Here is a 16641-nt window from a genome sequence, read left to right on the forward strand (position 1 = left end):
TTCTATTTGCTTTTGGCTAAACAGAGAATGTATTTGTGTCTGAGTAAAGGATTTCTCTTTCTGAATTACTGGTACATTTAAAAGGGACAAAGTGTTTTCAGTAACTGTAATCAGATTGTGTGATTAATATCAAGTCCTTGTTATGAAAGGATCTCTGGGTGGTTCGTGGATATTAAGCCTCCCAACAACCAGCTAAAGACAGATACCAGATAGGAAGGGAAACCGAGGCACGAATTCATGGAGCTGATTTGATTATAGACACTTGGATCCCTGGATCTTTGTTGAGCAGTGAAACTCTGGTCTTCCTCAGATCATCCTTTAAGTTTGGGGTGATGCTAGGAGCAGAATCCATTCCTCAGAAAGCCTTTTCTCTTCGGTGGATGAGTTCCCTGCTGGATTATGGAGCTAAACCTGCTCTCAGTGTTTACACAGCCTCTACAGCTGGAGCAAAAGTGGTGTGTTGGGAGGATGTGGAAGTGGTGCTCTTCCTGCAGCACCCCCTGTTGCCCTGGATGAGGAGGAGCACAAAACGCCACCCTGAGAGCTGTTCTCTGAGGTAGGCCTGGAATCCTGGCTCTGAGAAAGATCCTGCAAGAGGTGTGGCTGCTGGGATTTCCTCTAGGTGACTCAGGGTCTGGGTATCCCTGGTAAGGTTGGAAGACCCATCTTACTGCTTGAAATTATCTCCTGACCATGTTAATTAATATGTTCTCTCTGCTTTTGCAAGGCTAATGAATTGTTGGGGAATTTCAAGTGCTTTGTTGAAAGCAACTGAATAGAGAAAACCTTCTGGATGCTGGCAAAACTTTGCCAAATGTAGGGAATCCACACAGCTCACGTACATCCCTCCCATGGCCCTCCAGAGAAAGCCAGTCTTTTGAAGTCTCTCTCTTGTAAAAGCAGCTGTTGGGCAGAACAGAAAGCAGCTGCAGCCCCTTGTGAACTGGATTAGATTTTCTTCTGCTTGGAAAAATTCACCAAGGAAACAGAGAGAGACCAACAAATAGCAGAGTCTGGAGACAGACAGCACTGCTGGCTACCTGCATCACTCTTCTGCAAATTGCTAGCAGACTTCTAGGCAAAACAAGGTTGTCACATACTTGGTTAAATGACAGCCTGGGACCCAGCCCAACCTTTCATCTTGCCTGCCAAGAATCTTTCTCTTCTCTCTTTCCTTTTTGCCCCCCTTAAGATCTCCTCAAGGAATTTGTCACTCCTGATACCCTCCACAAAACAAGAAACCAGGCAAAGCTCAAAGCTTCTTCTGCTGAATCAACATACAGGAAAGAGCTTGGCTTTGGCCAACTTTCCTTTCTGTCCATATGACAAAAATGTAATACAGAATGTTTTTGTGTAATTATGTCCTGAACTCCCATTCTAATCCTTTCTTGGGATTAGAAAGCAGTTAATTTTAGGCTGGATCTCACTGGTAACCTTTCTAGCCAAAAGAGAAAACAACTGTTACCCTCCCAGCAGAGATGGGTCCTCAGTGCTGGAAAACCAGTAGAGATTGCAGGAAGGGCACTGTGAACAGCAGCCTGAGACAGGGATAGATGATGGGCTTAGTCCCTTGGCCTGGCATTCTGCTGTCTCCCTTTGCTATTAGAGCTAGCTGTCTACATTAGTCTGGATTTACCCTGCCTAACTTTAGGTGTTTGTTTGTTGTGTCCATTTAGGAACCCATGCACCCATGGTGATCTCTGGTCTTACTGGAGAAGCAGCAGTTCCAGGGAGTAATTCAGGGTGACTGGTGCCAGTGGGCTGAATCCAAGTCTTAAATTTGTTCATGGCTCACCAAGCTGAGCAGGGAGCCAGGCCAGAGAGCTGTGTCCAGCACTAACCTTCTTTCCTGCTCTGCCCCCTGAGTCAGAGCGCCCCAGTGTCAGACAAGCAATAGCAGCCTGCAGCACGGATGTTCTGGGCAGGACATGACCAAGACAACCATGTTGTGGATTGTCTTATACTATCTTGTGGTCTATGAACCAAGCCTGTGGCTCATGACCTACCTACATTTTAGCCCTGGCGATGCAGTGACCATAAACACAATTAAATAAACAAGCTTGAGGTCCCAGCAGTGGTTTGGTGGGGTCTGGGGGAGCTGACAGGTTTGTCTTGCTGCTTGGCAGGATCTGTAGTCACGTGCTGAGCTGCCAGTCACTGCAGGGACATTTTAGCAGTTTCTGACACTGCTCCACTCACCAGCCCTTTAGTCCCAGGTTGTCCCACCAGCACAGGAGGACGAGGGCCATGCCCACCCACAAGACAGGTTGCACAACTTTGCAAACTAGAACACCTCTCCCACCCTGAGTTGTTTCCAGGTGTTCTGGAGCTGTTCAGCACTAGAAGGTCATGAGAGACCATGTCCTTTCACCACCTTTCCATATCCCTGAAATACCCAAATAGCCCTTTTCTTCTTCCTCTCCTTCCCTCAGGAAGGCAGATCTCTAACCTTGCCCCAGTGTAAATGCAGGCAGGGATCCCATCAGGTAATAAAGCAAGAAATAAAGACATTTCTCTAATGCCTAATCAAAATGAATGAGGCATATGAAATTGCTGAAGTAAGTCTCAAGGAGGACAAAGAAGGTTCACAGATTTAGATATTTGGTTTTTTCTCTAAGAGCACTGCATATTGAAATCCATGCACATTGACACTGGAAGGAAATCTTACACAAAACATGAATATTTGTGTGTAAGCAAGCCACTTTGTGTGGTGCCTTATGTGAGGAGAGACCTCAGAAGTCCTATGCTCTGCTCCTTCAGATGCTGCAGAATGGAAGACCAGTGGATTTCTTTCCCTTGGCAAAACAACCATTTCTAGTTGCAAATTATGACTGAGATAAGCATTTGCAGATATTTCTTAGTGCAGAGGAAAACTGCTCAGCGTTGTGCAAGTTTGTGTGGTTAGCCTCTCATATCTCGTGTGCCTCCTGCCTACACTCAATCCCCTCACAAGGTGAGCAAGGCCATAGCTTTTTATCACTAGTCTGATGTTTCACTAAATATTTTGCCGAATTTTTTGGCTCTAATCACGCAGATTTCAAATAATTTTTAATGTATGGGGTTTGAAACAGAATGGCTTTATGAAAGCTAAACTGCAGTCTATTCTTAATGAAGTTTGAATTGGAAATTTGTCCCTCCCCTTTATTTTCCGTTTCCTTTTCCCCTCTTTGTTAGGTGATTACAATATAGAAAAGCATTCCCTGGCTTTCCATTCCCATCTTCCTTCCTGTCCAGATGAGCTGGAAAAGGGCAAAACCTCTGCCCAACAGACCCCGCAGTAAAATCAGGGGTGTTCTGTGCTTCCAACACTTCAGGTGGTTTTGGAATGCAGAGAATAAACCTTTCTCTCCAGGTCATGGCTGAGCTGGGCCCCTCTGAGCACTGACACGGGAGAGTGAGGCAGGTCTGGGGTTTCCTTATGGTCTTAACGCCTGGGAAGTTGTTTCTCTTCTTCACAACATTTGCTTCTGGTTTCTGCACCGCACAAGCCTTTCCAGAGAAGTTGGATTATCCAGCAAACATGTGTGCAGTTTTTTTGCTGAGGAAAATATCTGTTCTCTAGCCACTCTGACCCTGCCTTGGCTGGTGCTTCAGCAGCTCTCTTCTCTTGGCACTGAAAGGGCCTTGCAGAAGTATAAATGATCCTTCGTTGTCTGCACACAAAGAAAAATCTGCAGTTTTGCTGTTATGCTGTCATTCCTAAGAGAATAATTTGGGTTTGAAATAGGCAAAGGACAAATGCCCTGAAAATCTCTGACTGTAAATGTGGGGGAGAACAACTTATCATTAACTGAATGTTGTTAGGAAGGGAGCACAGCTAATAAAACCTGCAAAGTGGTTTTGACTTGACAAAGTATGTTTTGACTGAGTAAAAAGAGAAATGCAGTTGATGTTTGTGAGACAAATTATTGTCTGCAAAATATATATGTAAAATAAATACAAAATAAATTTGCAAAAATAAATATGCAAAGTTACATAAAGGCAGCAGTATTGTGAATACCAGCAAGACATATTACACCTAGAGGATATAATAGCCCCAGTCCAGTGTGGGGCCACAGGCAGCATATTCCATTGGTGTTAATGGATGCAGGAAATGGCTAGACTGAGAGGAGAAAAAAAGCAGGGGGATCTTTGAAAGAGCTCTTCCTTCAGGAAATTTTTGGATGTTTGTTTTTTATGTTGTTTCTGTCCATGCCACGGCTGTGAGTGTGTGTGAGAAGGCTTGTTTGTTAGTAGAGCTGACCTGGGAACTATCAGTAATGAGAATTAGTTTGTACTTTGTTTGGGGTTTTATGCATATGCAGTTCTTTATAGTATACATGACTTTGTGTATTTAAATAGAGGGGCAGACCTAATGAACCTAGGAAACACAGAGAAGCTGGGAACTTAATAAACATTTAGTTACAGCTCCCCACCTCTTGAGAGAATTCCTTGCTGAAAGGTTGTTGACAAGGTCAAACAAGAGGGTCTGCCAGGGGTATTGCTGCTGCTGCTTCTCTATAAGCACTTACAATGAAGCTTGATTAATTCAGGAGGAAGAAGCATTGGAGGGCCCATGGCAAGCACTGCAGGCACCCCCTACTTCTCTGTTCCTGAGTTACTTGGCCCTGCTGCTCCTGCCCTGAGAGAGCCACCACTGGTCCTGAGCACAAGGTTTGTGCTCTGGTGAGGGACAGTGGTTACATGTCCCTCACAACACCAGCAGCTCTCTCTCTGTCCCTCACAACACCAGCAGCTCTCATCCAGCAAGGTTTCTGCAGAGCTGACCTGACTCCTCACCTTTCAGTGGGGGCAAGGATCTACAAAGTTCAAAAGCAGATAAGCTGCAGTCACGTCCTTTGCCTGCATTAAGGAAGTAATGAGGAAAATCCCTGTGTTAGCTTTAAACCTGGTGGTGGCAGTAGCCAGGGCACCAGGGCTTAGCAGATCTTGGTCATTCTGCCAGCGAGCTCCATGTGTTTGTGCAGAGCCTGCTCCTGAGGCTCAGCTCCTGCAAGCTAGCCCAGCTATCCCTGCTGAGCTCTGCAGGCAGCAGGGCATATCCACAGTTCCTCCAGTGTGCTGCTGACCCCTCAGACCTTCCAGCCGAGCCACATTCTGTATAAGACAGCAGTCTGGAGTCATATGTGAACAGAAAACTCAGTGGCTACTGGTTACTTAATAAATTGACACATGATTTACAGTTCTTCCACCTGCACAAGGGGACATGACAATTTTTTGCCCTTGAAGTATAGTAGAACTTGTTCATTTTTGTAACTTCCTCTGTGGGTTTTCACTGGTGAGCGGTTTAAGGGTAGGTGACCTGTCCCACACCTGACCACCTGATTCCTCTGGGCCTTTAATGGAGGTCCCTAGCAGTGTGATGACTTGTTCCACTTTGGCAAACTTAGATGAACACGTGCAAACAAGGCCCAGATGCATGGAAACCTGCTAGCCTTCACAGAAGTGGGCATTTGGGAATCCCTGGCAGGTACAGAAGAGCTCACTTCAAGTCAGACTTCAATTGCAGAGTGCAAAATTCACTGCTGAAATTGACGGTGCCTGTCACAGAAAGTGGAGTAGGTGGGAGACAGAGTTATGCTGAGCTGTGAGGTGTCAGGATATTTAGGAGACCCTTGGTTTGTCTTACTTTTTGGCAGCTGGAACAGCTGCTGCATTGGCTGTTAAGCTTGGTCCTTCCCAGGCTGAGCCAAAACTCCTGGATGTGCAGAGCATCAGCTGTAGACCAAAGACCAAAGAGCAGAAGGGTGGACAATTAAGAAGAGGAGGAACAAGGGGAGCAGTGAGCAGGAGGAAGTGCTCTGCCAACCACAGGCTCTCCACAGACCACAGGCTGAGAAGCACAACTTCCTGAGCTATAAACTTGTCACCAGGGTGGACCAGTAACACAAGCATTCTGCAAGGTAGGGAGGACACTGGGCAGGCAAGCCTGCCTCATGGGACACACCAAGCTTGTCACATCATTTCCATTATCCAATTTTTCTGTACATCAAAAACCTCACAATGCAGGAAGCTCCCATGGCTTGCTTTACATCCTACTTATTTTCTCCCTCTTTCTGCCTGTCAGACAACAAGAAACTTGTTGATTTCTGACTATAGGGTGACAATTACCTGGGTGTGATCCCTGAAGATCACAAGAACTTCTCTTTCTACTTCTGGGTTTTTCATTGTTGGTTATCTTATTTCAGTTTGTTGGTTTGACTTTTGTAAGATCCCTTGGCTGTGTTATGAAAAAGCACTTAATAAAACCTGAATTTTCTGCAAGTCAGGGTTCACATTTGTTGCACAAAATTAGCTTTTGTTCTATGGGTTTTTCAATATATCACTTTGCTGCCTTCTCATCTTCCCAATACTCTGTTTTATGATGAAACAACTCCAGAATTTCAAAGACATTGGAGCTCTTCTGGCAGCTAGGTTGGGTTCAGGGTCTCACTTCCACCACCAGCTGGAAGAAAGAAGAACCCAGCAAGGTGACCTAAGGCAAGTCCAGAGGGTAAACGAATCCTTCTCCTCTATCAGATTAATTTGAGCTGAAGTGCTGAAATTATCAAAGATGGGCTGGCTTATGAGTCTAAGTGGATGGTATCAAAATTTGGCCATTTCTAGTATGGAAGAAAAATGAATCTTGATGTCCTCTAGCTGTGGCACTGCATAATTTCTCTCACAGAGAACTGAAAGTAACAGCACACAAATTCACAAGTCTGAACAAACATTTGTAGTAAGTCTGTGCAGTTGGTCACCAAGCTACCGCCACTCAATGTGTTCCTCAACACCTGTCTAATCAGAAGTGATACCAAACCAAAGAAAGCATAGGCAGCTCTGTTTCTTGCAGTGGATGGAACCTTGTACTTTACTTGCTGTTCTTGTAAACCAGCCCTGTGAGTCTTCTGTCAGTCTCACCCACCTCACTGTCATCTCACCCATCTCCATGACTCCAATTATTCCTGTAAGGAAAGAAGGTGACCATGAAGCAAAGGGATACAGAGATCTACCGCTATTGCCAGTGGCACAGAGCCCTGCAGCTGAGTCCAGCTGGGTGGGTTGTGACACAGGATGTAAACCAGCCATGTGAGTCTTCTGTCAGTCTCACCCACCTCACTGTCATCTCACCCATCTCCATGAAGCTCCGTGCTCCCAAATGTGTCTTTTAACCACAGGAATTAACAGCACTGCCTATCAATTTCCATCACGACTGCTCTCTTGGCTTCAGCAGCTTCTATCTTTTCCTCCTGCTTCAAGTGCTCCTTATAACCATTGGGCTTGAAGGGTTTCCACATGTCAGCTTCAGTCACAAGCTAGCTTATCCCAAATGGTATCCCTTCAGGTATCAGGTAGCTTCGGTGCAAAAAGTTGCTCTGTCACCTGGCACATGGACTTTGTGACTGAGTGTCTGTATTTCTCCCTCAGTATCAAGCCAGCTCACACATATTTTGATCTGTGGGTCCTGCTCTGCTATAAGTGTAAATATACCATTGTATCTCTCTCCCTGATGACAGCACAGCAAACCCTTGCTCTTGCTCTTTCTTGATGTCTACTCATTTTCAGAGGGAGAAACAAAAGCAATAAAACTTAATATTAAAAGACGACCTCCTAATTCTTAAATCTGGTCTGCTTAAACAATACTAAGGCACTCTGTCATCACTTATCAGTGCACTACAGAGCATTTGATTTAAAATTTAAGATTTAATTTTAAAAATACACTATGTTTCTTCTCAGAGCAAATGTGCAGGAGTGAAGAATTAATCTGGCAGTCCCTGCTGCAGTTTCACACAATTGCTGTGTGTCTCAGCTGCCTCAGGGAAATTCAGAGTGACCAGCTACATATAGTCCAGCCAGGAAGCCCTTAGTGTCAGCAGGTTTGTGACAATATTTTTGAAACCCCTTGCAAACGTATGCTTAGGCTTTCACCTGCACAATATTCAGTGGGTTATATCTCCTTGCTGGTCTGCTGTCTTCTGGGAATATTCAACTGGCAAATGTGGCTCCTGGTTTTTAAAGCAGTGAGTCATGGTGGTCATTATTGCAGTGTACAGTCACTGTGCAATAATTCAAACCAGCATTGTCATTATTATTGCCTCCAACAAGCAACCTGATACCTTCTGCAAGCCTGGGGCAGGTGTGTGAATGTAATCACTGTGCAATTAATTAGCCTGTGCTGCCAATCGGTATGCAGCACACAGCTCCCTGCTTCCCAGCTGAATCCAATTTAGCAGAACCACTGCAAGATTTAAACATACTTTGCAGTAAGAACTCAATAAAAGAAAAGGAAAGGAAAGCAGGCAGCTCTAGGGACAGCTTTTCAGCTTCACATCACACCTAGCAAAATGAGCACCTGCCTCTATCAGCCAAAGGGTTTTTGTGGGACAAGAAGAGAGTTTTATGTTATTTTTGAAAACGAGGCTTTAGAAATCATCTGATGCATGAATTCTGAGTGAGCAAGCTGCAAAGGCCAGCTGCTCACCATAGTGGCCCTGGAAATTCCTTCAACTGGCAGCACAGCAAGAGCCCAGGAGCTGCCTGGGCTCCCTCCTCTCTGGGCAGCCACAGAGCTACCACAGAGCCAGATTAAATTGCTGGATTAAGCATTCCCACAGCCCCATCCAAATCTTTGTGACAGCTGTGCCCAGGACAGAAGTCAAGCGTCGGTGCCACAACTGCGTCAACTGGCGTGTCATGGGTCAGAGCATTACAGTGAGAAAGGTCTGGGAGGTCACGCACTCCCATTTCTTAGCCAGCAGAGATTTGGTTCAATAAAGTGTGTGCTGCTGCTCCAAACCCAGCATTTTAAGAGATTTGGACAATGCAATCCTCTTCCTCTTCTTTTGGGAATTTATCCATCATCTCTTATAACTCACTGTCTGGAAACATCTCACCAAACATTCCCCTGATTCCATATGATTCCCTTAATGACTCTTCCTGCCTCTCCTTTTGCCACAGTCTCCCCTTTCACTCATCCCTCTCTACAGGTACAAGATCCTGCTTAGCTCTTTCCAGGCTGGTCTGGCTTTTGAGAGAATACCTCATCCCTGAGGGCCCACAAAATATTGGACTGCCTGTTCTGCTAGAAAAAAAAAAAAAGCCTTATACCCTAAATTTGCTGCACTGAAAGACACTACACACTGAAATAACAAGATTTTCTATTAGGACAAACACCTTCAGGCTCTTTTTCATCTTGTATGTCTGAGTTTGGAATTATTTACAATTTTCTATCCATTCTCCAAAATTCAGACCCAACATGCAGCCACATGTATTGGAAGGTCAGTTCTGTTATTTTTCCTCACCAGTCTGCCCTTGTTGCCAAGCCCCAGCTGCTGTGAGCAGGGCTCTCAGGGGTTGTGCCCAAGGGAGGGAGCAGAGGGATGGATGCCTGCAGGCCCTGCAGGGAGCCCAGGGTCACTGTGTGCCTGATGCTCAGCAGGTGCAAGCTGGTTTGTGCTGTTTTCCTGACTTTGTTGATAACCTTCATTTCCCTCCAGGCAATGGGATTCCTGAGCATCAGTGCTTTGCTGGCCCCACCTTACATAATTAATGGCTAACAAAGTTCCTCAGACAGGAGCTATGGCCTATGTGTCACCTTCTGGTGACACAGCAGGACATTATCAGCATTGACCTCCTTTTGACTGAGGCTTCACACATCATTCAGATGTGATCAGATTCAAGTCTTTATGACTAATTAGGGGAGTAATTTTTGCTGTTATGGAACAGTCATTATATGTCAACTTTCTTTCCCTTCAATTCATTACTTCTTTCCCACTGAGTATGAATATTGCCATCCAACACATGTTTTCCTTTCACATGGTTACAAGACCTTTTTTTGGTTGTTTCTTCTGTAAAAAAAACAAAAACCAAGAGATGACTCGAGGTAACTTCCTAAAGCTGTATTCCATTGTTTTGCTCAATAAGTTCAGATGATATTGATTAAAATCACATGCTACTAAATCTAAAAGAAATTCCCTCACCTATGTGACGAGCTGGGCTTTTATCACAAGTAGAGTTTCACTTATTTCAATCTGCTTTTTTTAAAGCACAGTTCTCTCATTCCTACTGTCTTGACTATGATCTTAAAAAAGGATTGATTAAAATCAAGATTCTGTGAAATAATACCTTTATCTACAACCCGAATTACAGAGGCATCTGTATTTTCTGAGAAAGCTGTCTGTGAAGGGTTGAAAAAGAAAAAAACCTACTAACAAATAAAATCTCTGTGTTGCTTTTGGGATATGAAAGGCTATTTTTGCACAAAGTGACTTTTGGGACAGACCTGCTGTGTTAGGTTAGGCCTTTGAAATTACTCTTTTAGTAGTTTAAGACTGACCTTATTTGAAATGTAGTACCTTAAGATCTGTATCTTTAATTTAAAAGGAAAAGGAAAAATATTTGAAGTAAGACCTAATAAAAAGTGAGAGTCCTATTTTCAGTTCTGACCTCTAAGCAGAAAATTAGAGCAGCAAAACACTTTTTGTGTATGTTCTCTTACATTCTCTTTAAATGCAAAATCAATTAGTCAAACGAATGACAAGCCTGTATCGCCATGAGTCCATGGTCTTACCCAGTAGAGCTCTTGTGACCAGACTTTTCAGCACAAGTATTTCCACTGCCTGCAGAGCTAAGCACATGTATAAATTGACTTTGTCAAAGCAGCACCATAGCTTGAAGCCAGTATTTATCACCAGTCTGCCATTTGGCTGCAGGCACTCCTCTGCTGCATCGCTACTTTTGAAGCCATGAAACATCTCTCAGACCCTTCAGCTGGAGGGTGGCATCCAGGGGACAGGCATGCTCAATCCTCTGTGGCTCTGGCTGTCCCTGTGCATCCCTTACCTGTGTCTGTGTGCACCTGTACTTGGGCAGCATCGATGGGTGAGCCAAAACCAGCAGAGCTCAGCACAAAGCACCCTGCCAGCCTGCTGGCATTACAACGTGCCTGTGGTGGTTTGATGCCCCTCAAGGAGCATTCCTGATGTCTAAGTGCCCGTGTCTGTGTTTGCACTCACAGTCCTTACTCTCCCCAGATTTCTGTTTGCAGCTCTGCTTACCAGGGACTCCCTTGCTGTGTTTCAGCCCTGTCAGAGATGCCAGTGAAGAGGGGAAAGAGACACATCTCTGTCCGGCCAATGCTGTGCGAAATTGCCTCCAGCTTCCAGGGATCAGCATCCTTGACAAACTCATCAAGACATGTCCTGTCTGGCTTCAGCTGAACATGAGCCAGGAAAGGGCTGGGGCAATCCTTGGCAAAGAAACAGCAGGGGTAAGTCCAAAGCAATTTCTGTTCAGACAACCACATTTCCTGTCCTTGGTTAGGAGAGCAGTGCTTTTTTTTAATGTGGAAGCAAAAATATTTAGCAGACTGCTCTCTGTTTGCATTACCATTTGATGTTTACCTCTCTCAACAGCACAAAACCGTTATATTGTCTTTGGGAAAAGAAGGAATATTATCTCTGGGTTTATTTGCTTACCATGTAGATTCATGGAGATGGCTTCCCATTCACCACTGTACCCACAAGTATGGTGATTTTCCTGATCTGGAGCAATGAAAAAAAATCTGTGAAGAAAAGGACCTTAGATTCAGGGAGCTGCTGGGGAGTAATTTTTATTGCCACAATTGATATCTGGTTTGCATAAACTGAGTATTAGAGAATTATACACTTGTGCAAAGCTTAGAGCTTGCTTAAGGAAAACAGCTCTGTGCCAAAGGGAGCTGCTCCCGTTTCCTGAGTGGTCTGAGAGGTGAGGCATAGCAGGCTGTAGATGTCCTGGCTGCATCCATTGGGAAGGGCAAGGTGTAAATGACCTGAGCTGATGTCAGGGCACACCTGCTCTGGACCTGTCCAGAGGAGGTTTGGACCTATCCCTTGGCCAAGCCAGTCTATCCCAGAGCTAAATGCTGGCACAGCTGAGGGACACCCTCCAGTGGGATTCACCTGAGCAGCCTAGGCTGTGCAGTGCACCTCACCCTGAATCAGATTTCTCAATTAGATTGAGCAAGAAATTATCTTTGATTTTCTGCTCTGTCTGTAAGTGGAGATGTGTGTGACTGTCTGTGACACAGCCATGCATGGCCCCAGGCCTCCTCAGGCATTATCCATTCCCTGCAGGCAGAGAGTTCCCCACCTCTGAGCTCCCCATGGCACGGGCAGAATCTCTGGGAGCCCACCTGAAACTGGGCAGCACCATTCCCACCTGTGGTGAAAATAAAAGAGACAGATTTCAATACCAGCCCTGACCCAGGGGAAGTACAGTACTCAGGGCTAAGTACAGCTCAGAAAACCCACCTCCTAATTCTCTGAACAGCCATAGTCCAATTTTAGCCTCGGATCCATGGCAACCAGGCATGCCGATCAGGAAAAAAGAAGTGATTCATTTCCAGGTTTCATTTCCCTGGTTGCTTAGATCAAATTTCAGATGTAGCACTACAAGATGGTGCTGTCTGGCAGTCATGGTTAGAGGGACAGCACTGCCCTGTGGGTGGTAGGACCTGGGCAAGGGAGAGACTCCCTGCAGGTGCTACCTGCTTTCCACCTGCAGACACTTACTGCCACAGAAGGTGGGGGAAAATCAGCCTGCAGAAATCAGCCTGTTTAGGGCACACACCTGTGCATTTATTTGCATTTTCTCTGCCCTGATGGTCAACCTGAGACCCTGGGGCTCCATTTCTCCTGAGTTCAGAGGCTAAGATGACAGCACTATGTAAGGTTGCGAAGCAGCCCCAAAGCTGTGTGTTCAGCATGGGGGCTTCAAAGTGGCTCGAGATGCCCTTATGACTGGGACTCATGCAGGAAAAGGTCCTGGCTTCTAGACAACCTTTTTAAAATTCCTCTGCCCAATAAATTAATGGTTTTTTGCTAGATTTCCATACATTACAGCTGATGAATGATTTTATCAACTCATAATTCTCTTTCTAATATTAATATCCAGGCTACAAAATTAGCTTGATTTTTTGATTCAGTTTTTTAAAAATACCTTGACTCCTTTCTGCCTAAGCTTACTATCAAAGAACAGATGAATGTGAAGATTATTTTGTCTTTGTATCTGCACCTTCAAGATACAAGCTAAAAATATCCCTGACAATGAGCTTTAATTAGAAACACACTTAGGATCTCATACAATACAAAGAATGAGGCATTTTTCCTTTTTCTTGGTGGAGCAGCTCTGTGGGAAAGGACCTGTAGGGACCTGTCCTCTCATGGACACACAAACCCTTACCGACTAAAGGTACAAGTGATTCCCCTGCTTTAGACCTGGACTGGGACGTTCTGGGGTGACTCATCTGTGATTTAGGGCACTGGTGTGAGGACCATCACTTAACAAATTGTGAGTGCTGTTTTAAATTTTCAGTTAGTGAAATAGTTTGCTTTAGGCGTAAGTGGGACATCAGTGATGCATAGAAACTTTGTGAGTCCCTTTGCAGGCCTGAATTCACTTAGATGAAATGTCCTTTTCTCCATTATTTTTTGTTGTATAAAGCATAGCTAAGTGGAATGAAGCTAAAATAAGGCTATTTAAAGGTGGATTGTACTGATTAAATCTACAGTGCCAATGACCTAAAATAAGGTTTAGATGCTCATATAATATAGCTGAGCTCTTGATTCTTTTCTCCTTTTTCAGATATTCTTAGTTAGGAAAGAGGGTAATGTGAACAACATGGTCCTTGCAGTCCGCCTGCCAGTGCAGAACGAGGCTCCTGGTGTGCTGGAGTACAACATTAAAGAAGAAAAATCAAGTAAGGTCTTTACATTTTCTTGTCTTGCTCTGGTTAAGGTACTGTGTCCTCTTGTGATCACCAATATTTATGTAATCTCACTTGCACTGAAAAGGTTCCTCTTGTGACTGCCAGCAGATCTTGCTTTTATGATGTAACTCAGTTAATATTTCCTGCAGCTGCTTTACCTCAACTCCCCTGTGGTTCTGCACCTTCTGTTATCATTTACAGACTCACAATAGGGAAATAAAGCACCTCCAGATGAGGAGGCCAGTGCTTTGATCAAGTGAGGGGAGCTGCCTTTCACCAGCTGGAAGTCTTGAGGAAAGTGGAAAGCGTTGGCAGATTAACTTGGTTAACTCACTGACTCTCTCTATTTAAGCCACTGAATTTGGGGGTCACCAGTCATCTGACATCTGCTGCGTTGCCTTTTCATGCACCTCGTACAGTCCCACTGAACAACAAGTCACTCCTGAACTGTTTTCAAAGCCAACCAGGGAAGCAGGTGGCTGCTGGTATCAGTGCTATTCCCAGTTGGATAGCCAAGTCTGCCATGAGCAAATGAAAATTAACCCAGTTCAAAGTCAGCCACGTCTAATCCAGCCCTCTGTGTGAATGGATGTGTAAGGCACATGATGTCCACTTTCAAAGGAATATTTGGAAACACCTGAGTTTTAGGATAGTCATAGAAACATGCACTCAAAAGAGTTCATAAAAATAACTTCACACTATTTGTTTATCTGAACACATTTAAATCCTCTGCCATTGAGCTCTGTCCCAAAGCCAGCTCTCCAGAGAAACTGTTTTATTCTTTGCTATAACACTTGTGTTTCTGCAGATCAGTGTGCAACATCACTTTCCCCTTGTTCAAATGAACTTTTACAGTTGTTCAAATAGTTTTTACTTCTCCTATATTTCTTCACGTACCTCTGCATTGTAAACAGACTTTAAAGACAGAGGTACAACTGAATCTCTTAAAGTGTTCTAATCTCAAGGCCAGACCACACTCTGTCACAGCACTGCTCCTGCACAGGGTGCAGATCCCTGCCTGGCTGCTGCATCCCCCTGGGAAGCTTTCTCTCATCTGCCTGCTCCTGGGAGCACCCAGCTGTGGAGATGTTCAGTGGTCCGTGTGAGGGCAGGAGCAGCAAACCTTTTGCCACCACTTCAGTGTTCAATTAAGAATACAAGGGCAAGGGTTAGCTGCAGGGTAGAGAAACCTTTTCTTTATTTAGCTGTTTGAACTTGACCTAGGACTTAGATTTTTCATGGTGGGGAATCAGTTTTTGATGATTCAAGCTTTCCTTTGGATAAAAGTTTAAAAAAATCAAATCATGTCATCCTAAAATATGTCAGTTATAGAAATGTTACTTCTTCACTCATGTCCTGTGCCATAAAATCTGGTTTCTTTTAGGACAGGCAAAGTAAAATGTAGTACAAAAATGTCACTGAGTTAGCCTATCTAGAGAGACTTTGCTGCCATGCTCTTCCAACTTGCTTGCATTTTCTAATCTGTCACTACCTTAATGCAAACAATGTATTGGGAGACAAGCTTCCTGGCAGAAGCAAGAATTAAATCAATTTCCATCACTTTCATACAAGTTGCAAAGTAAGTGGAGAAGGGTAATTAAAATTCAGCTCTTATTCATAAAGCAGGAGAGCTGCCATCACATGCAACATCCCAGCAGCCATGAGGCTCATGCTTTCCTGTGGTGGATATTCACATTATTTTTAGCTTGAGGTCTGTCAGTGTTACGTGTCAGTTGGTAGAAAGCCTCTCAGTTCTCCATCCTGCACTGTTGACAAGAACACACTGGGTACAGAAATGATCTCTCTTTTGCTTCCTTAATCATTTAGGGTAAGTACCTCAGATTTTAAAAGAAATTGAATGAATTCTTGTTAATAAAGCCAAAGGACTGTATCTAGTACAAAGGGAAAATCTTGTAAATCTTCTGTGTCACAGAGATTTGGTAATCAATTTGGTGATTAATTAATTATTTACCTTTAGCTGCATTACTACACTGCCTTCTAAACTTTTTTCAGAAATAAAATTAAAAGATGTCTAAATGCTTTAAAATAATTTAGAACCTGAGCTTCCCTGACAAGTAAGCTGGTATGTCTGGATTGCCTCAGATTAGTGAGTGCCCTTCACTCATCCCTGGTGTTCTGTAAGTGTCAGGGTAGGAGACCTCTGAGCACCTCCAGAGATACTCTCTTGCTGTGGAATGCAAGTGAGCTGGAAGTCGGGTGTTACTCTCCTGAAAATATGTAAAACACCCCAGCTGAATAGCCTGATGGCCACTGTGGACTGCAGGGTTTGTTTTTCCAAGCATCTATTCTTTAACTTCAGAAAATCTCTTTCCTTTCTGGGTTGCCACATAAGCAATGATGTGTGTGACGTGCTCCAGGGAGAGCTGTTTGTCCCTTTCTGAGAGCTGGCTCCTCCTAAAGCGTTCGAAGAATCAGGAACAAATTCTTCTCGTTACCTCACTTCAACTCCTTAGACTCCACACAGTTGATGCATTCAGATGTAAACTGAAACCTGAATTTGCCTCGACATACAAAGTTCTGATTTTATGGAGAGTCTTCCTTCAGTTAAAATTCAGCTTGCAACCTAGCAAAATTCAAGTTGCAACCAGCTTACTGTTTTGAATAACCTTGCCAGCTGCTTCTTGTCCTTGGCTGTTTGTAGAGCCATTGTCATTCCATCTTACCTTTCAGTCAGGATCTGAGGAGGCTTTCCCTGGTATCACAGTGGTGGTACAGAGGTTGTTGCCCAGCCCCTGTGTTCTGTAAAGAGATGGCCATTCAATGAAGTACAAAAAAACCTTCAGAATCTTCTTGGCATTGCACTGCCAAATAAGAGCGGTTCATTGTTTTACTATTTCTTTTCCTCATAGCAACTTTGTTTATATTTGGTGATTTAGGGAAGTATAATTTTC

At 44.1% G+C, this 16641-nt stretch overlaps 1 protein-coding gene across 1 annotated transcript in view; it reads left to right on the forward strand.

Annotated features, from left to right (window-relative positions):
• The window catches only part of LOC121342933 (ras and Rab interactor 3-like), a 156494-nt gene that overhangs the window by 98296 nt on the left and 41557 nt on the right, over positions 1–16641 (forward strand). The window contains exons 18-19 of the mRNA XM_041417731.1: positions 11062–11248; positions 13606–13720. Of these exons, the coding sequence (XP_041273665.1) occupies positions 11062–11248; positions 13606–13720 (302 nt within the window). The remainder of the gene's footprint in view (positions 1–11061; positions 11249–13605; positions 13721–16641) is intronic.

This window comes from Onychostruthus taczanowskii, unplaced genomic scaffold (genome assembly GCF_017590055.1).
Source record: "Onychostruthus taczanowskii isolate IOZ18803 unplaced genomic scaffold, ASM1759005v1 scaffold1, whole genome shotgun sequence".
NCBI lineage: Eukaryota > Metazoa > Chordata > Aves > Passeriformes > Passeridae > Onychostruthus > Onychostruthus taczanowskii.